The following is a 22,952-nucleotide window of genomic DNA, read 5'->3' on the forward strand; positions in this document are numbered from 1 at the left end:
TTTCTGTGGAGCAGTTATCATTCAAATATGCCCCAATAACATCTTGTGATGTGGAAAGAAGTTTTTCACGTTACAAAAGCGTTCTGCGAGACGACAATGTTTTCCAGTTGAAAATTTGTGCAAAGTGATAGTTGTGAACTGCAATTCATCACTCAGCATTGACAGTGGGACCATTTCTGCTTCAACCTCCAAGGAACAAATGTAAGTTTATTATTATCAATACTAACCTGACTTGTCTACTGCCATTTTTTAATTTTAAAAGTACATATTAGCATATTTTTAAGTTTTTAAGAGCATATTTGTATGCGTATTTAGTTTTTTTAGGGCATGAACTTTCGAGACTTACTGATTAAAAATCAGGGGAAGGTAAGCAAATACATCACAATCCTGACGAGCGGGTTGTCTACCCAACAGCACGTGAAGATTATCTTATTCAGTTTTGGTGTACCGGTATTGAACATTATATAGGATTAATTTATTATACATAAAAAGCCAATTAAAGCCAATTTTCTATTAATAAAAACATTTTCAAATATTGGGGTGCGCGGATTGGATTACAGTATTCGCATTTACAGGATGTGGTTCTGGTAGCCCATACATGTATGCAATTGGTCGAGTTGGATATCGATTTCAAAGTAACCAATACATAAGAAGTAACGCTATTGGCTGGGTAGGAACGCAACATTTACAATCAACCAATGAATGTTACAGTTTCACATCTCTACCTTCAGTATTCACGTCTCATGACGAGTTTGTTGTTTATCTTTCGTTCGTGAAGCAACGTGTGTGTTAGTGTGCCAGTTAACTCTTCCGCCAATATGTATAAAAATCACAGACATTTTCAAAAAATAAAGTCTAGGACATGATGTACCAGTACAGGGTAAAAATTGAGATGCTGAAAACTTGTTGCAAGTACCGGTACTTTATATCATTACTTCATGTATATATATGTATCCTAACTTTCCTCTCATTTAATAAATACTGTATTACAGGTGTTTATATTTTTTACAGTTTTTGCAGTATGTTTTTATGGTTTTTTATGTATTCTCACAATCTATATCATGATCAACGTGTTGTTAGCACCTCACCTACATTATCTCCTGGAAGTTCCTGACCCTCACAGAAACTCAAGAAATCATAGAGCGAGTGTGCATATTTCCTTCACATCCGCCATCTAAAGAAGGAACCTAAAAAAAGTGACCGGCTTCACAATCAGAAATACTTTCTGGTTCTTCTGACATGAAACACCTTGAAGGAGGACACCTACTGTGCTGGACGCGGTACAAATTTCAGCGAGGACTGGGAGGAAAAAAATAAAGTGGCATTTGTGAGCAATGGTAGCATGAGGAGTGAGGTACTGTGAGACAATATGCGACAAGAACTGATGACTAAGCCAAATATTTCTATATTCCACATTAAAACACTGAAGCTTACATCTAATTAAATGGTTTTTCATTTCCAGTGAACTAAAAGTCCATAATCTACATCCTTATGCAATTCTTGCATCTATTTTCCACTGTGATTTTAGGACTCCTAAAAAGCCCATTTGATTGGCTGAAACATGTCGTTTTATGTTTAAGAACACTTTTTTAATTTCTATTCGAGTATGTTGTTTATATTATTCCTTGAAATGTGTAACTTACGTCAGGCCATGAATTATGCAAGAATACACATCGTAATTCTGCGGTACTAAAGCAAAACCTGATAAGTCAAAAAATCAAATTTTCAATCTTAATGCTAATATAGTAGCGTTGCAACAAAGAGCATGATGACAAAGCCCAGTAATGATTCTGGTGCTCGTAGAATAGGCTGTTCCCAAAATAAAGATTTTGATATGTTCCGTATAGGTACCGAGGCAACCAAGTGATTTGTTCCCTGAACTTGCCGACTAAATAAGAATAAAATTTGTTCCTTCTTTATATTACATTCACATACCACTTCAATTTAGAGGTCACTGAAATACAATATGAATTTCAGCAAGCTCGCCAACTTTTAAAAGTGCCTCCTGAAAAATGAAGTTCTTTGACATATCAGGTTCTGCCTTAGTACTACAGACTTTATCTCATAACTGATCACTTGGTACTAATTTTTGCAAGAACTTACAGATATGTGTGAGCAGCAAGTTGGTTATATGGCGCATGGGTATAGGCAACCAATGAATACCATCTGGGGCTCTCCTGCAAGGAAAACCTGAGATAAGAAAACTGATAAAGAGAAAACCCAAAATGTACAAGTAAATCATATATGGCAACCTGTGTTACTGTAATGACAGCATTGTGATTAACTAAGGCAAGGATCACGACAGTGCCCAAGTTTAAGAGTTAGAGAAACCACACTCAAGACAGACAAGATCTGGCAATGTCATTCTTTCCCTTTAAGCAACTACCAACACCTCAATTAAGATCGACGTTAGCGTTTTGTGCAGTGTGACCCCTAAGCGACCACTGTTATGTTTTGCAGCAAGCTCAGGTCACCACAATTAAGTAGACCCACTCCTTTCTTGTTGAAGCAGTTGCCATGTTTCATTATTTCAATAGCCTCTCGGTAGACAAGCATGATTCTGGTGAAATGTAGCCAGAAACACAGTTTTTTTCAAATATATCTAGGAAAGAGAATATTTTCTGGTTTATTCTTCAATGTGAGCCAACAACATGTAACTGTCACATTTAAATACCATACCTTCCTTGGCTGCTAAAATCCACTCACATGCACTTTTTTTTTTTTCATACAGTAAATAACGTACCATTTGATAAAAAAAATGCAGTTGATTTTCTAACTACACCAAAGTGAATAGCGAAAGTTGAATCAATAATTATATCTATAGGTCCTGACATTATGTCTGATGAGAGAGGATACATAACATTATGAACCATCAAACTTAGTTTTAAACATCTCTAGCTGATTACAGATATTTTTAAGATCTTGCCGATTTAAACAACAGAATGAGATGAAAAGGATACAACCAATCTCAGGCTGAAATTCCCTCCACCATACACTACCTACTGAAGAAAATAACTTCCAAGACTGACAGGCCAGTAAAATTTACTCTTCTATGCCACGAGCATGTTCTTGAACTACAAAATCAAGTCATAAAATTAAGGTGTAACCCTCATTTTCAGAATAAAATTAATAAAATGTTAAATGTAAAATTCTGCTATTCAGGATGCCTGTAAAGAAACTGTGGGATACAGAATCAGAGAACATCAGGACTGGTGTGACAACAATGATAAAGAAACTGAAGCATTATCTCAGAGAACAGAAATGTCCAATGAAGAACCTGTGCACTACAGAATGAATGTTGAACAACTAAACCTGAAGAATTGCAATATCTGGCAGATATTTTTGCACTTTAATTTGGATTTTTATCATGTTTAGAGTTATTTCTACATTATGACAACATTTTTTGAATTTTTCACAATATTTTGAATCAGATTAGCACCTTTTAAAATAAAACTCCGGATCATGGATGTTCCCTATTGTGGAGAAGGTTCAGCGACAGTGGGTGACATGGTTCAAGAAAGTGAACAAACTGAATGAAAGCTATGTAGCTACAGCCCTTGACTTTCAGAACAGTACTTCCAAGCAACAAAAGCAGTCTTGGGTCCCACCATGTTTGGTAGAAATTCATTCTGATCCGGAAATAAGATGGTGGTGGTGAAATTCCTCAGAGATCAATGCTTAGTCATGAATAGATGGAAAGAGCACTTTGAAGACCCAAATCAAGAAGCAGGCTTTGATGAGCAGCTGTATGATACAATACAGCAAGCAATAACTCTGCTTCCTGTCAACATTAAAGTTAAATCTGTTAAGTGAGCAAAGCAGTAAGGACACACAGGACCTGATGGTCTACCAATAGTTCTCAAAGGAGATGAACTCATACAGCACATACAAGAAACAATTGTTAAAGTTGTAAAAATTTGTACCACTGAAGAAATGCCTGCAGATTTGAGACAGTCCAGTAGTTCTAATATCCAAATAGGGGGACCAAGTAGACTGCTTTGAAATGCTGGACATTCTATGAACACCACAAGAGTCCTCTAAATGACACAGAGATGAAGATGCTGAGGAGAAAGACTACATCCAAAATCTGAGCATCAGAAGTACATTACAAGTAAAGGAGACAATGGGGAACATGCATAATTTTCAATTTTTTTGTTGAAAAGTACACTAATGAAATAGTGCATTGGGATAAGTTGCCTTGTTTTCTACCATTAAAAAATATATTTTAAAGTCTCTTTCCGCAAGGCGAGTAAACTGTCTTCTGAAGTCACGGTCCAGTGTCGCATGCAGCTCTACCAGCCATTGTGCATCAGCTGTTACTAAAAGCCGAATGTTTATTATTCACGATCATGAATAACTTCAAAATTACAGAAGAAGGGTTAAACGTTTCCACCTTTTCAATACTAAAATATATTCACAAAATTATAAATTATAGGGGTCGACCCCTAGATGGGTCGAAACTAGTACCGTGTAATTTATAATTTTGTGAATATATTTTAGTATTGAAAAGGTGGAAACGTTTACGTTGTTATTATTATTACTTACATATTATACTCAGTTCAATACGGACCAAAAACATGAAATTCATAACCATTAATGACTGTTTTATGGCTGCAGAGTCTCGTGGATCAACAGCAAATATACATGCAATGTATTATAACTACGGAGCTGCGTTTTTCGTGTTTGCGATAACAAAATGCTTGGGGAACAGTAACCTATACATAACATTGTTAACAATTCAAAAACTGGACTGATTTATGTTGCAAAATAAAACTAAATGAGACAATAACGCAAATATATCAACTTTATAAATTTTATATGTGTGTAGTCCAGTATTCATCAACAGAAATGTTGATCCAGCACTAGTGGAAAAAGTGAAGTCTATTCCATTTTTAAAATATGAGAATGATTCAGTGATCACAAAAGGGTACAGTGAAGTTCCAGAACAAACCAATCAAACTGCGAGATGGAAAAATAAATATTGTGAAAGTTCTGATTAGTTTGCTTGACAGTCATCCTGAATTTAGTGGCAGAACTTTCCAATCAGTGGGGTAACCATGTGCTAATGTTGACTGTGAATGTTTCTCTTCTTGCTACTCAGGAGTTTTGAGCGACTTGCATTGCAACAGGAAAGTGACCATGTTCTCCTTTGACAGAAAAAAATACTACTATGTATTTTTCTTTCATATTATGCCTTCTTCAGTGATAATTGAATGATAAAAATGTGCGTATGTCTTATAAAACTACATATCATTCTTTAATAATTTATTTACAAGAAAAAGTACCTTTAAAATCCCAAAATATGATGATTAAACATAATGCAAGATGATGCTAAAAAATTAACACAAAATTCTTCAAAAACAACGTTGATTTCCACAATAAAAAACAAAACCCAAAAACGAAAAATGTAGGTCCCTAACTGTAACTCATAGTATTAGGATAACAATGAACAGGGATAGTAATAACTTAAATCACCTTTGCTATTCATTTCTAGAGTGATTCCCATATTAGAGAATAACATTACATTTCTGGGCTTTCACCATTACTGAAGTAACAAATCGGACTTCAGCACTAACATAAAAATATACATAGCTAGATATATTGTATAAACATTTATTAATATATAAATTCATATTTAATATTTAATTATAGTACTATAGTTCTATAACCTATCATTACTGAAAAATATAGATTTATGGTTTGGGCAACAGGCCTCCCACTTACGAGGCCCATGAAAGAGAATCATTAAATATCTTTAGTTCATTTTTCTATATCTGTATTGAACAATAAACTTTATTCATGTTACAGCCCTAACAGAGAAAATTATGGTGACAGTGCTATAGGTTATATTCAAGTGAACCAACAAATGGGAAATGCATAGTAAAATTTAACGTTAAGAATTTCATTCTTCGGGTTCCGTATTGAATCATGATTCAGAATAAACAAAGAAAATAATAAGATCCACCTTTTCAATACTATATATTACGTGAAAAATTCTATATTTTTGTTAAATCATCACGTTTATGAACTTTTGGTATCGGTTTCGACAAAACTGTATGTCATCATCAGCCTAGGACAAATTATACAAAGACAATAAAATACATTGATCGTGACTCTTATTAGTAATATCATAATAGTAAAATTAGAAAATATACATATTAAAACTAAAATAATATTTACACATATAAGCTGATAGTCATTAATACAATAGTGGTCATTTTTTATTAAGGTGTACACCTTAGTAATTATAATGAAAAAGAATGACATGTTAAAAGAAATTTTGGTTTTTGTACTATATGTCTGTAGTAAAATATAATTATCAGCTTTTGATCTGTCGTATTTTAATCTTTTGAACAGTCTGATTCATTTTTAAAGAGGCGTTGTAGCCATGTTAATAGAAGTAGACAAACACTTAGTCATAAGTTGTTCCTCATGAGTATATACACAATAGAATGTAAAGAATATTCTAATAGGGCTTCAACTTGGACTTAACGGATGAAGAATTTTAGTACAATGTCCAATTTAACCAACATAGATAAATTAAGTTTATAGCCTGCCTGGTGGCCATGATCGTTAAGGCGCTGAAGTCTAAAACGGTCTAACACCGAGGTTAGCCGGTTCGAGTCCCGTTGGTCGAAAAAATTTTTACCATCAGAATTTCTAATCACAAGATTGCGTGCCAAAAGCCTGGATTAAATTCCAAACCTTTCCGCAGTGCTCATATGGAGTGAGGGCATATGACGCTGTTGATGGTGATTCGTCCGTCGGATGGGGACGTTAAGCCTTGAGCAGACCCCTTGGTGCTATTCGACAGGAGTAGGCTATGTGCCGGCACCAGGTTTCACCCTCTCCCTACTATCATATATCACGTCATTCATTTCATCTCTAACTCCTCTGATGAGGTTGACGTCAGGAAGGGCATCCGGTCATAAAAAACCTGCCACGACAGATTCATCTCACCTCATACCCGACCCCGTAAGGAAACGGGACAAGGGTTGGACAAAAAAAAGAGATAAATTAAGTTTATATGTGATGGCAGATTGATATTGACAAGCAAAGTGTTTATTGGAAAATTCGGCTTGTCCCCTTGTATGTTTACTTATATCATATTAAGTGATATGGGTTGAACACCGTAAAATAACCAAGGTTCTTGTTGAAATGATGCTTGAAAGGATCTTATGAAGCAAGTTGAAAGTACTGAGGTTGATCTAGAAAGGTCTTGAACCAAGACTGAACCTATAAGAAGGATAAGACGCGAGTTAGAATTACGTAAATACCGGAAAAGATATTGTTAAAGTATAGAAGACTCGCCTCAGGTGCCAAGTTGATGGTAGGTGTATCAGGGAGGAACTGACAGACTGAATGTCGAGGGACGGGCCTTCGGAGAGAGCGGGGAGGGGCGGAGTTGCTAAGTAGGAGGAAGGGGAAGCGCGGTAGAGCAGGACTATAATCGGGTGAGCGCGGGTGGCGGTAAGGGTAATATGTAAGTGTGTTATGTATTATTTTGAAGATTGATCAATTTTTGGGTATTTTAAGATTATTCAATATTGTAATGAATGTATCACATACGTATTGTAGGTTTTCAGAAAGTTTGAGATTAAAATTTGGATTATGGTACTGATCAAGTGAAATGTAGAACTGTTCAGTTAAACAGAGTACGGGGCCTTTATTTATTATTTCAATAATGTCTATACCGTGGTCTAAGCCATAAAATTAGTGTTTATAGTCGTTTATATGTTGGCCTACTGCGGAAAATTTTCTGTATTTGATTGCGTTTACGTGTTCTGTGTATCTGATTTTGAATGATCTACCGGTTTGTACAAGATATGTACTGTGACAGTCGTTACAATGAAATCTGTAGACACCTGACTTTTCAAAAGGGTTGGAAGTGTTGAGTTAGAGTTTTGTAGAATGTCTAGGTTTCTATTATTGGTTCTGAAGGAAATGTTGATATTCTGCTTCTTAAATATGTTCGTAATTTTATTAATATTGCAACTGAAGGTAAAAGTTGACATTTTTTAAATTTTTTTAAAAAGATTTATTAGTTTAAGTAGGTTGGATTTTGGGTGATGTCTGAACTTGCTAATTATACTTTCTATGAAATTCTTATTGTAGCCATTATGAAAAACTATATTGCGTATAGTGTTTAATTCATTATTAAGGTCTGATTTCGACATAGGAATATTGGATGCTCTGTGTACTAGGCTATTGTAGGTGGCCCGTTTATGATTAAGGGGATGTATGGAGTCCTGTTTTATTGTTGTTGCAGTATGTGTGGGTTTTCTATAAATTTTATATTTAAATGAGGAAGGAAGACTGGTTATAGTGAGATCTAGGAAATTGATGGCATTATTGACCTGGTTATAGTGAGATCTAGGAAATTGATGGCATTATTGACCTGGTTATAGTGAGATCTAGGAAATTGATGGCATTATTGACTTCAGATTCAAGCGTAAATTTAATGTCTGCGTCGATAGTGTTTAGGTGTGTTAAAGTAGTAGCTGCGTCTATGGTGCGTTGGTCCAAAATAATGAATGCATCATCCACATATCTGGACCAGAAATGTATGTTGCATTATTGTCTATTTTTGTGTGTTCTAAAAAGTCCAAGTATATTTCTGGTAGGATGCCGGACGCTGATGAGCCCATGGCTAGTCCGTCTTGTTTGTATACTATTTTGTCAATAAAATAAACATAAAATCAGATATTTCAAGTTGACTATGGGTGTGTAAGTTTCGAGGGATAATATGTAAAAGTTTTTCTGGTGTAATGCTTGTGTACATATTAGTGATATCAAACGAGTGTAGAGTGATATGGTTGAAGTTTAAAATTATCCAGCTGTTTAATAAGTTGTAGTGTATTCTTTATGGATTATTTGACTGAAAATTATAGTGTTTTTTAAGGAATTGTTGAATGAATTGTGCTATTTTATACAAAGGACTTGGTCTATATTTTACAATAGGGCGTATCGGGACATCAGTTTTGTGAATTTTAGGTTGTGCTTTGACGGTGGGTAGTCCTGGGTTCATATTAATAAGTTTACTTTTTTTCGCTGTCAGCTAGGAGAAAGGATGTATTTTTAAGTGTCTGCTTAAGCTGCCGTTGAATAGCTTGGGTTGGATCTTTGTAAAGGTGCTATCTGTGAAGAATTTTTTTTGTTTTAGATACATATTCTGTTTGATCCGTTATTACAGTGGTATTTCCTTTATCTGCCTTTGTAACGATGGTGTGGGTATTTTTTATTTTATTCTTGAGTTGAATGATCTTTTTTCTATCTTCAAGTTGTGATTTTGTTATGTTCAGAGTAGGTGATATGAAGGTTTTCTTTAATTGTTTATTAGCTTCATGTCTGAGCTCATCCTGTATGTCATAATGCATTTTTTTGATCACTGTTTCTGTTTCCATTACGAGTTTTTTAGCGATGTTTGATGGGTTATAGTTTGGCCAGTTATGCTTAGGGTCCTTTGACAAAATAGCAATCTCTTCGTCATCAAACGTTGCGTTAGATAGGTTGATGAATGGAGGATAAAATTGGGCTAGGTGGTGACTAGCAGTGTTTGATCTGATTGAGTTATTGCGTGGTTTCTTGGTTGTGGAAGATTTGTTAAGAAGGGTTTGAAACTTGTTATTTAGGGTGGACTGTTTCTGAGCAAGCAAAGTGGATAGTTTACTGTAAACTTTCTCTTGGAAAATATTCCACTGTGAGTCTGATAGCAACGTAACAACTTCGAGGTGAGTTTCATATAATCGATTGTTTAAGAGAGATTTTTTATGTAGAAATTCTAGTTCATTTTTAAGCCATAATTTGTTAGTTTTATGGTAGACTTTATATCGATGTGATAAAACATGGCTTTTGTTGTTGTTCTTTAAAAAATTAGGAGTCAGATTGTGAGCAATGCACTTCTTAATAAAGTCGATGTCTTTGATTAATTTTCCTATTTTAATCCTTAGGCTCATATTATAACGAGCTTTACTTTTTGCCTGGTAGGTTATATTATTTAACGTTAAGAATTTCATTCTTTGGGTTCCGTATTGAATCAAGATTCACAACAAACAAAGAAAATAATAAGATCCATCTTTTCAATACTATATACCGGTATTACGTGAAAATTTCTACATTTCTGTTAAATCATCGCGTTATGAACTTTTGGTACCGGTTTCGACAAAACTATATGTCATCATCAGCTTAGGACAAATTTATTATACAAAGGCAATAAAATACATTGATCGTGACTCTTATAGTGATATCATAATAGTAAAATTAGAAAATATACATATTAAAACTAAAATAATATTTACATATATAAGCTGATAGTCATTAATACAAAAGTGGTAATTTTTTATAAGGTGTACACCTTAGTAATTATAATTAAAAAGAATGACATGTTAAAAGAAATTTTGGTTTTTGTACTATATGTTTGTAGTAACATATAATTATCAGCTTTTGATCTGTCGTATTTTAATCTGTTGAACAGTCTGATTCATTTTTAAAGAGGTGTTGTACCATGTTTGACATGTTAATAGAGGTAAACAAACACTTTGTCATAAGTTGTTCCTCACGAGTAATAGTAAAATAGTAAAATGCAAGACATGTCCTGAGCACAAGGTCAGATTCAAAAATTATACAGTCACACTAACAGTGGATGAGGAACAGTGCTGCATCTTTTGGTGAGTAAATAAACTTAGCGAAGACTACATCTAGGCCTAAAAACTTTTGAAGTCTTTAGGTAATGAGTAGAGCCTTGGGAGGAAAAAAAGGTTTCCATTTCATATAAAAGGAAATATGTACTGTGAAGTCTTGAATGTCTACAGTGGAGAGAGAATCACAACTTTTTTTAAAAGATAAATATGACTTCACCTAATTTTACACAAGCTAAGCATATCAAGCAAGAACATTGTCTTGGTGACATTTTAGACACTCAGTATGGGAATGTCTTCGGGTGCAGTGATTTTTACCCTTTCCTTAATTGATTTGGCATGTATAATCTAAAACTTAGGCTAAGTTTGGACAATATTTTAAACACCAACATCACTATTATTTGTAGTACCAGTAATGTATTTTCACTGAAGTGTACAATTATATTATTTATTGCATCTGCTCTCACTTTTTCCCTGTAAGTTACCACGGTTGTGCAGATCATAAAAGATATTCCTCCAGAATTACAGATAACTTGCATCCGGATGAGAAACTTTTCAATTTGAGCAGAATGAAGGCAAGAACCAAGTCATTTGTAGAACTACAAATATGAAAACACAGTTGTAGCTCAGTCAGAGAAAGAATTATGACAATTGGATGGTGTTATGCATCACTTGACCAAGCACCAAAAGTAGATTTTGAGATATTAACACAAATGCAAAATCCTTTGTATTAATTTGTATTTCCTATTAAATGTGAGGTATTATATACCAAAATGAAGATAAAAACATAAATTTTGTTCTTAATGTATTCAATTTAGGGATATTTGAAATATATCGTCGTAATCTGAGATAATGGTGCTTGGTCACTCGATGCTTTATTGCGGATACATTAGTTCTCATTCTTATTTCGAGAGAAACGGTTTATCCAATGTTGCATAACAAAATCATATATTTAAGCAGATCCTCCTCTACTTGCGGAAACTTGCCGATTTTTGGTCTGCGAAATGCTTTGCGAGACTAGTTGGCCGGTTGAAGTGCACTTCTGTTACCGTGACAGCGCATGCTTCATTTGGACACTGAATACTCGCTGCCCGCTGACCTATTCCTGTATGTTTCGGCGTAACTGATCACCACGAGTTTGTATGATGCAGTATTATTCGAATACTGTGAACTGACAAACAATTTTGAGATCATAGAATGTCCCGTACCTGTAACACCTGTAAAACTAGTCCAGTGGGATTTTCAGCCGGCTAATAACAGCACGTTGCCCTGTATTTGGAATGCCCGCTTTCGTAATAGGAACCCTGCTACTCGAGTAGTTGACATCTTTATTTCGAAACCCATCCAGAGCTGCATGATGGATGTATGAAGTTGTGGGTGCGTCAAATATGTGAACATTTTCTTCTCCACTTTGGACGCCAAAAAAATATTGGGATGCGAAAATTATGCAAGGGTGTTAATTACAAAGGGCACTAGGAAAGTTTTGCAATACGCAAAAACGGTTGGCTGGACTCCCCTCTTATGGTAAGGGATGAAAAGAGGGGTTAAAACCAGTCTAGAAGACAGCAAGGCGCGACCTTCACACCAGTTGTTACCAAGCAGTGAGATTGAAAGCAAGTTGTTAAGATGTCAGTGTGGTCTAAAGGTGAATATCGCGTAATTATCTGCTACAATTTTGCTCATGGATTAACTGTTGACCAGTGCCTAGAGGAAATGACTCCTGTGCTGGGGAAAGACTGTCCACATCGGACAACAATTTTCCGCTGGTACAGAGTTCCACAGGGGAAATGTTGGGCTTGAAGGCAATCCTCGTTCTGGGAGACCGTCTGAATCAGTGACTGAGGAAAACATTGAAGCTGTGAGGAAAATGTTGCAGCAAGAGAGGCGGTTGACATATCGGCAGGTAGAAGAGACCCTCCATATCCCTGCACCAGCTATTCATTCAATTCTACACGACTATCTCCATGTTAGAAAGTTTTGTTCCCTTTGGGTGCCCCATTCACTTTCAGAGGAACAAAGGGCACATTGAGTGAAATGGTGCTGAAAAATGGTAAAACTGTTTGAAAATGGGACTTCGCGTAACATCAATAGCATCGTTACAGGTGACGAAACTTGGCTTTATTATTACGATGTCCCAACAAAATCCCAGAACAAGGTGTGGCTGTTTGAAGATGAGGTTACTCCTGTGACTGTGCGGAAGTCAACGTCAGTGAAGAAAAGGATGATTGCAGTATTCTTCACTAAAAGGGGCATCCTGACTCGGGTTGTGCTAGAAACACAAAGGACAGTTACTGCAAAGAGGTACAGTGAGACTTCTCTGCCTCAGGTCATCCAGGCTCTCAAGCAGTTCCGTCCAAGGTCACGGCTCAACACTTGGCTCTTGCATCACAACAATGCTCTGGCACATCATGCCAATGTAACAATGGATTTTCTTGGCAGATCAGGGTTGACTGCTTGATCATCCTCCATACAGTCCTGATCTTGCCCCATGTGACCTCGCACTCTTCCCAGAAGTGAAGATGAAGCCGAAAGGGCGGCGTTTTGCATCCGACGAGGAGCCTCTGGCAGCATGGGATCAAGAATGTGAAAATGTAACCGAAGAAAAGTGGCAGTGTGTGTTCAGTGACTGGTTTCGACATATGGAAAAGTGTATTGGTGGAAATTATTTTGAGCTGCTTGATCATCCTCCATACAGTCCTGATCTTGCCCCATGTGACCTCGCACTCTTCCCAGAAGTGAAGATGAAGCCGAAAGGGCGGCGTTTTGCATCCGACGAGGAGCCTCTGGCAGCATGGGATCAAGAATGTGAAAATGTAACCGAAGAAAAGTGGCAGTGTGTGTTCAGTGACTGGTTTCGACATATGGAAAAGTGTATTGGTGGAAATTATTTTGAGAGCGGCTAAAGCGTTCACTCCCATTGCAAAACTTTCCTAGTGGCCCTTGTACACGAGAAAATACGGTAGTTTCCTTCATCAGACGGTAAAATAAATGGAAGTTTGTAGGTATCTCTTGAACTCTTGGAGATAATGTTTGTTATTTTTTTTTGTCCATAATGAGAAAATAAAATACCAGAAACTGTCACTGACACAACTCATTAAAATTATGCACTTAAATTCGCAAAACTACCACATACAAAACAATTCAATATGTCCCATACATTATTAACATACGACTTTGACAGAGGGGGGGAAGGGACATAGAAATGCAAGGAAAAACATGTGGCCTATAACTCTGACGAAACTACGCACAGAAACAATGTTAACAGCGCGCGAACAACACAATAACAAACTCATTCTTTCCTCCCAATTAACTGCGTCGCTAGTGAGCGCTAGCCTCTCTTGCTTCCAGGACGATTGCTCGCTGGTGAGCGGGAAACACGATACATGAAGGCGACGGACGAAACACTCATGAAATAAAACATCAATTAAGTAAGCTCGAAAATAAGGTTTCGTAAATTACACAAGCACATAAGAATTTATCGTTTATCCTAGGGGAAGAGTATTGGCCGTACTAGAGATTATATTGCTCAAAAATAGGAAGAAGTCAAAATAAATCGGAAAATCGGAAGTAGAGTTAAAAACCGGAAAGTTTCCGGGTAAATCGGAAGGGTTGGCAGGTACGGAAAGGATAAAGAAAGATCCGTGTCAACATTAACAGAGTAAGCCTTCAAGATGTAAACACCTTCCCTTACGTGGGTAGCACCCAATCATCGAGTGCAGATATTGATACAGAAGTTCAATACAGGATTAACCATGCTGGTACATATTTTGCCAGGCTAAGATCTAAGAGTTTTTGTCATACATGACATCAATGTTGCAAGATAGGTCCTTGTATAAAATGCAGTTGCCATTCCCATGTTACTCTATGTTATGAATGTTGGACAAGCTACAGGAGACATTAAAGAAAATGGAACAATATCACCAGAAATGCTTGAAGAGAACGCTTCAAATAATGCCATGTAGTCAGCTTGCCCAACAACTACCTTCCCAAACAAGACTCCAAGTTGACGGTGGGTACACAGACGAAGCGATTTAAGGATGTGATGAAGGCTAACATGAGGATGCATACTGATCACTGGGAGACCTCAGCCCTCAAACGTTCATCCTGGAGGGCGTTAGACCACCATGGTAAACTGCAGTTTGAAGAAAACGGGCAACGAACAAGAGGCCGTGTAGAAAAGAAAAAGAACAGGCAAGGAGAAATGAAAGAACTCCAGCTACCCTTCCTGGAAATGCCTAGCATCACTGCGGCGAACTATGTACCTCCGGCATCGAGCAGTACAGTCACCTTCGGACTCTCAGATAAAGACCAACCTACTTGATTTCCATTACCCACTTCACTCTGTTCTGGGCGTCCGGCTCCATGGCTAAATGGTTAGTGTGCTGGCCTTTGGTTACAGGGTTTGATTTCCGGCAGGGTCGGGAATTTTAACCATCATTGGTTAATTTCGCTGGCACGGGGGCTGGGTGTATGTGTCGCCTTCATCACCATTTCATCCTCATCACGACGCGCAGGTCGCCTACGGGAGTCAAATCAAAAGACCAGCACCTGGCGAGCCGAACATGTCCTCGGACACTCCCAGTACTGAAAGCCATACGCCATTTCCATTCTTTCTGTTCTGGGCATCTATTAGCTTTATGCCAGAGATTTTAAAGTCTGCATAGATGGAGTCCTCTCATTTTTGTGCAAGTCTGCCACATTGACACTGGTATTTGATCATATGGCGATAGGATACCATTCCAGGTGCTGTTCTCAAGACTTGTCCAAACCACTGTAACTGTTCTCGCATTTTCTAATGGACAGAGGCGATGCCAAACCGTCTTCTGAGAGTGTTGTAAAAAATATGGTCTGAATGTGAGACTCCTAATGAGGAATGACCCATTCACAACTCCACAACATGAAAATTTATGCTCTGTTTTTATGGTTGTGGCCAAAACTCCATTCCATTAAACACCACAGGACAGATGACAGTTTTGTAGAACTCTGATGCATCTATCACATTGTGTTCCTGGGAAATCCCTCAATCTCTTCCAGGATGGCACCAGCGACTAGGCTTGTGTACATATACTCAGTTTACATGATCTTGAAGACTAAATCAGTACTGTAAAAGCCGATGCCAACTGGGCACCTCACACAGTTGGCTGCATTCCGGTAAAGCATGTGTACTCAGATGACGAACTCTGGAACTCTGGCCTGATGTGGGACACTGTTAAAAGCCACTTCAAGATAAAGGAGGACTATATGTAACGGCTTCATCTTTTCTCAGCATCTCTTTAACAGCATATGTGCAGCAAAAATGCATCTGCAATCTTCAACAAACACACAATGATCGACGAGACTAACAATGCTGTGAAGGCAATGGTCTAAGATTTGCTCAAAAATCTTGAGTGTGTTAACAGGATACAAACGGGGCGCTAGTTTGACCATAATACTGGATCACCCTCAAATGCTCATAACCCAGTCAGCAGAAACCTGTCCCGTGTCAACTGGGACAATAAAAAAGTCTGTAAGATGATTGCAGGGCCTTGAAGACCATTTAGATTCCAGAGATCTGCTGTAAGTTGATCAGGTCCAAGTGCTTTCTGGTTTTTCATGCTGTCAATAATATTCTTAAATTGTGTAACATTTCTTCTATTACTATAAATTTTCAGACAGACTGGGGAGTTGAAATTTTGCTCCACAGGAGTTCTTTAATGTTCAAATAACACAGTTGTTGCATTTATAGCCTCAAATGTTATCAACCTCAGATGAGAGGCACACAATGAATCACTTGTGGGGGAGCTTGAAATCTGCCTCTGTCTTAATCCGAAATCACTGGATGAAGGACGTTACTTTGTCTATAGTTCCATGTACAAAGTAGTCAGGTAAATAAATCTCTATTATTGCTACATGAATGGGATACAGTTTGCTTTGGTAATGTTTAGTGACTTTCAAAGCTGATGATGATGATGATGCTTATCGTTTAAAGGGGCCTCACATTGAGATCATCGGCCCCTAATGGTACGAAATGAGACGAAATGGAATGACATATTAAATTCCAAAATCCTCCACTGACCAGAATTCAAAATGTAAGGACAAAGAATGAATGGATGGATATGAATTCAAAACAATCAGTGGATGTGACCCGCAATGCCTTACATTCAGAGAAACTGACGAAAAACAATAGTATTACTGACCAAGGGACTGCTACTATAGCAAAACACTGAATCGATGATGCTTGCAGTCTAAAGGGAGTCCAAAATCCAACTTATTGGCCCCTTATAATGGTACTTATCGCTAGGAAAGTAGAACCATGGTATTTGTCATTTTGCGGTACTAATCAAAAGTATCAGAGACTCGCGATATTCCACACATTATGGTACTACTCACAGGTTATGAAATTCGACATATAATACAGACCTATGGTGTTTCTCACATTGCGGCGCCATTTACAGGCAACGCAAGCCTATGGTGTTCATCACGTAAGTGTACCTACCACAGGGACCTGCAATATCCCATGGTGTTCCTCATATAGTAGGTACTAATCATAGGCAAGGCAGAAGCATGGTAGCCATCATCCCATTGTCTTGTTCATATCGTGGTACTAATCACAGGTACCGCAAAAGCCGACCACACGGTGCTCTTGTGTGCTACTAATCACAAACCTATTTGGTACCTAATATAGTGGTACTACGCGCAAGTAAAAGCGACCCATGGTGGTCCCCGCGTGGTGGTACCAATCAAAAGTAGTTTCATGGTTCTAATTGGATCATCCCTTGGTCGCCCCTTTTAGTCGCCTCGTACGACAGGCAGGGCATACCGTGGGTGTATTCTTCATCTGCGTCCCCCACCCAGTAGTTAATTATTTAAATTGGCAACAATGATTGGTCCTACTTAGGTCTGTCATCTTATATGCTTTCCACCAGATAAGTTGTTGACTGGATTAGATCTATTTCTGGCAAGACAGTATTACTTTCTTGCGTTTGCCTGTCTCATCCTTGGCTTTGACAATATTAAAGTAAATGAGGTATGCACAATGCTTGTAATGCCATATCTGCCAACTTTATCGAACAACAATTTGTAAAACCTTTTCGCACTAGCAAAATGAACACACTGCATCCAATGAGACACAGTAAAACCAAGCTGATTTAAAATTACAAAATACAGAAGCTTAATACCTTATTTATGCATAGCTGAGTCATCAATTATCACAGTTGCATACTCCAACAAATCCATACATCCATATTATAAAAAACAGAGCAACGAATAATATCCACTACAGTACATACATATTTCAGATTTATGAATCTTGCACTGTTGAAAGTAAGCACCAAGTAAGGACATACATATAGACAATAAACAATATATAGCCAAACATGACGTGTCTAGTTACATTAAGACAAGATAGTGCGCTACCGAAAATAAAGAAACGCTTGTTCCTTCGACTTTATGTAATGCCATTCCTTACTGTATGCAGCCAGTCCCTGTTACGAATGGTGTGCGTGTTGCTCATAGGTTCTGTTAGTGAGTGTATTTCGGTGGACTTATCAGAATGACATGTTATAACAACTCATCGCAAGAGGAAAGCAACAGGAAAATGCTTCACTTATTTCCCTAGTACATCTCTTCAGTGATGCCTAGATTATCTATGGAAGTTAATGATGGAGCTGTTGGGGATACAACCAGCATTCAAGTCAAGGACTCAACATACGAGTTGTGGATACAGCCTGGGACTTCTAGCATGGTAAGTCATACAAGAGATCCTTTCCCAAAAAGCATCTTGATGCACTTTTGAGTGCAATGAATTGATAAAGGATCACAGAGTAAAATAATATCTTAAAGCTTCCTTCATTTTGTGACAGTCACAGATTACCATGGCCATATTCTTCCCTCTACATTCCCACCCTTTATTTAGAACTGTAAATATGGTACTATGCCTCGTCATTAGTAACTTCTTATGCTATGTACAACCTGCTACTGTATGTATTCCAGAGTTCCAACCCACAGAGTGGTACATAAACAGAATCAACCATACAGATATAAAAAAAGACAAAAACAGAATAGTCAACTAGCACTTACCCAAGAATCTGCATCCTTAGATAATAATGAATATCAAGAATGTCAAAACCATGCGGTACTACAACTTGCCGAGCAAATGTATTTGCTTCCATAACCTCAAATCTCAACGTATGTTGCATAAATTCTACCTGTAAGGAAAGAACACACCGTACATGAGACGAGTAATAGCAGAAGCAAATTTACTTGAAGACCTCAACCCTTAATCATAAATACTTCCTCTTAATGCAATAACATACCTGCCAACTTTAAAAAACAAAAAATCCAGGAGACTTTGATATGAAAAAAATAGGAAAGATAAGGAGATACTGTTGGTCAAAACTGCTTATTCTACATGTCTTGGGCAATACATACTTTATCCAACATGCAGGGAAACTGAGTGGAATCTACATCCACAAATATTTCACTCTCTCAGTGAGACCTAAATATACAACACTGGACAATTTATAAGAATATGTATGTTATTGTAGGCCTACCTTCCTTCCATCTTACTGATTAACAGAAGCTACTCCATCAGTAGAAAATTGATGTTGATTAAAAGAAGCAGCATTGGCAAATATTGCCTGTTTGAGAAACCCTCTGTCAAAAGGCTTGTACCCTTGATTTTACCGTGAACAACCTCTCCAAGTTTTCATCTCCAATAGATGACCTGAACTGTGTTCATGTTTTAGTCACCTGAATAAATATCCTCTCACATTCAGCGTTACTGCGAGGGACTGTTAAAATGCCAAGAATAACATGAACTAATCTATCATATTTTAGGCTCCCATCACCACTTCTTAAATTTTCCCACTGCACATCTGGTATATCATCTATCTGAAATGAAGAGAACTGGGACTGTAATTCATCCATGGCTTCATGCTCTTCACCTGCATCTGCATTCAGTAACACTGGAAACATAGCCACAAAATACAATACAGAAGAAAATTAAGCCTCGATGCAGATGTAATTCGTGCAACTGTTGCATTCTTCAGCATTTCATTCTTCGATGGAAACTTGAGGACAATGTAGTCGCATACAGCAGTGCAGTACTTCTCGTCATGCTTCATATGCTCTACGAATTGTGAAGTGCAACTACCAATGACCAAGTCACAATCATTCTTCTGGTTTTTCCTGCTGTGGTAATGGACTTCTAAAAGAAAGGAGATTTAACCACTGAAGGTCGTACAAATTTCGATACTTAATTCCTTAATGTGTCCAGCAGCAGATCTTGCAGTAAATGTATGTGAGGCAAACTTGACTGCAAAATTACATTTGGTTTATCAAATTTAGGTATAACATTTGATAAAAGCAGACATAAAGCCTTATTTAAATTTGATGACAGGAACATAAAAATCCTTTCTTCACCAGACAGACTGCACTTAGAGGAATCCTGTTCAGTTGTTTTGGGTGAAGAAAACATGGGACTGGTGATTCATTGGTTCTTTTCCTTGAAGGGGCAGCACCCTCTACAGATGTTTATTTCATCTTTGGATTATGGTAAGTTTCGAGACTTCCAAACTGACCAGTCTTACCAGACTTCACTTCATAAGTGAGCAGGTTGGAAAAAGGCTGCCACTTTTCCAACAATCTGGATAAACATTTGCCCACAGAAAGCCAATGGCCCACTCATGCTCTAAAATTTTCCTGACTCAACACTGTACAGTTCCTGAAATTGTTTCAGTTTCTCTTTCCTCTTCATACTTCATAGTATATGTCCACCAAATAACCATTAATTCTAAATGGCAATACAGTACAAAATGAAGCCTCGGATGCAGATGTAATTCGTGCAACTGTTGTATTTTTCAACATTTCATTCTTCAATGGAAACTTGTGGACAATGTAGTCGCATACAGATGTAAAGTACTTCTCATCACGCTTCAGATGCATATCATGTTTCAGCACACTAGCAACTCCATTCTTCATTCCAATAATTATCGGTGAATTATCACAACATAAGGTTAAACAGGTGAGTGGAATATTGCACTCTTTCAGGATGCTGAAAAGAAGAGCACCTTTGTTCACATCAGTTGAGTCCCCTTTCAAGTTAGGGACAGACAATAAGCAGCTTTCAATTTTTTCTCTCTTCTGATTATGTAAGGTAACAACTATGGAACACAGGCTACAATCTCCTTTGTTACTTCCGTCAGTTGAAACCGAAAAGTTTCTACTATTTCTTTCTCTTTCTTTGCCATTTCTTCGATAATTGCAGCAGTTTTTGTTCTTGCACATCTGTATTTCTTTGCATTATCACTGTCCAGGAATATTTTTCTGAAAAGGTGACTTGCATGATCTGCACTATTAAGTGGCAAATTATGTTCCAAAATGAATGATGTAAACAAGCATTCAGCTTTAATCACCCCATCACTTTCACTTTTAACAGCAAAATTTAGAATTTTATTACTGTCTATACATTTGAAGGTTTCATAGGTTATGATCTTCATTTCCGTGATGACGTTTAACTAATAAGATAGACTTTGAGGGCTGGTGGAACGCGTCTATGTTGTGCGTTCATAGACAAAATAGGCCTACGTGACATACCTTATTGTGATAAATGTACAACTTTATGACCTAAATAAATTGCTATGCAACTATAACTACAGTAGAAGCACAAATGAAGCTATGTCAGTGCCAACTGATGACATAAGAAGGAATTACAAACATTCTACTTTCTTTATACTTTATTTGTAGCGCAATCTAGCGCCTTACTGCATAACTACACCACCTATAAGAGGGTGCCTATCGAATCGGCATCCTGGCATTTTTCGTACAGAATGTAAGAGCCGATGCATCGGCATCTTGGCACTGTAAGAGTTAAGACAGCAGTGGGGAATCGATGGAAATTTAATTTATTGTTTTTAAAAAAAATTTTTTTTTTTTTTTTGGTGGTATAAGATATTATCTTGTTTGAACCTTTGAACTTGAAAAAAGTTTTGGAATTTTTTGTGTGTGTAAAATTATAATGTAGCTGTGAGTTTTAAAATTATCATGGATCTAAATTGTGAAACAGCGTGTACCTATACGTGCTGTTTTAGAAGCGCATTTCCTGTTGTGTAAAATAATTTTCTGGATCAGCGAGACATAACAGACTTCTGATTGTAGAAAATAAGATAAAATATAATTGGTGTATGTGAAAGTCGAGGGTAAATTCCGTATCCTGATTGGTCCCTTGGTGGTTGCACCATTTCCTGTTTCTTGATCTTACCCGCTCCTTTGTGGGAGCGAATTTGTCTCTTTGTCTTTGATTTTTGACAATTCTAGAGAGCGAACGCGGTCCTGCATCGGTCCCATCATGGGATACCTGTCTCGGGGTAAGAACTATTTCTTCTTTAATTTTGGACATTAACTTTAAATGTAATTATTTCCTTTTTTGCACAGGAGTTTATCCTCAAGATTCACATTTCCCATTAAAATTACAAAAATGACAAACTTTTCAGTTAAGCATGTGCAATTTTGTTTCTGGAGGCAATTTCCTTTTCTTTTCTTAACCTTGTAACTAACATGTAATTTAACTTTTCCTCGGGTTTGCCTCTCGTAGTTCTGTATCTCTTAACACACACACATAAAATCTATGTTCTTTACTGGAAGTGTTTTAGGTACTGACACAAGTTTTCTGTGCCTCTGTGTTAAGAATTTATTTCTTTTTTCCCCTTAATTTTGTAGACTGCGATTAGCCCTCACATACATAGCATGCGAGAACGAGAAAATGACAATCGATATATGCGCCGTGATATAGATTTCAATAAACATAGCACATTCGCGCGCATTTCTCGTATTAATAAACGTCGATATTTCATTCGAAAGCGGCCAATAAGTGAAGAACTTCCAACCACTGGCGGTCAAAGCTGAAATGGTGGGATTTTCTAAAAAATGTTTGAAGTTCACCAAAATATAAGCTAAATTCTGGAGAAATAATGGCATAATCAGGAGGTGGGAAAACTGTCGAAAAATGGGAGACTCCCGCCTAAATTGGGAAAGTTGGCAGGTATGCAATAACCATCACCACCACCATCACTTTATTCATAAAATCATCAGGAGTCCTTATAAAATCATATACAGAATGACAGGAATATTAAAAGAAATGCATATAGTAACCCTTTTTAATGTTCTGCTTTTAATAAACATGTTCAGAAGATGTGGTAAAACTGCTATAAGTACAATGTTTTCCTTTCATTTTTGCTATTAACCTACCAACACATACAAGTTGAGTCCGCCAAACACTAGTGTCTGTGTTGTATCGTTCAGTGATCATGTTGACGTTTGTGCCTGAAAAAGAACATT

General features: G+C 37.2%; 1 protein-coding gene across 3 annotated transcripts in view; it reads right to left on the reverse strand.

Moving 5' to 3' along the window:
- Nucleotides 1-22,952, reverse strand: part of LOC136872053 (PC-esterase domain-containing protein 1A) — a 221,735-nt gene that overhangs the window by 106,488 nt on the left and 92,295 nt on the right. For all 3 annotated transcript variants that reach the window (XM_067145913.2, XM_068227287.1, XM_067145905.2), the window contains 2 exons: nt 18,696-18,823; nt 2,104-2,177 (listed from right to left, as the gene is read on the reverse strand). In XM_067145913.2, coding sequence (XP_067002014.1) covers nt 2,104-2,177; nt 18,696-18,823 — 202 coding nt within the window. The remainder of the gene's footprint in view (nt 1-2,103; nt 2,178-18,695; nt 18,824-22,952) is intronic.

The sequence above is a fragment of the Anabrus simplex genome, chromosome 1 (genome assembly GCF_040414725.1).
Source record: "Anabrus simplex isolate iqAnaSimp1 chromosome 1, ASM4041472v1, whole genome shotgun sequence".
In the NCBI taxonomy this organism is placed as follows: Eukaryota; Metazoa; Arthropoda; class Insecta; order Orthoptera; family Tettigoniidae; genus Anabrus; species Anabrus simplex.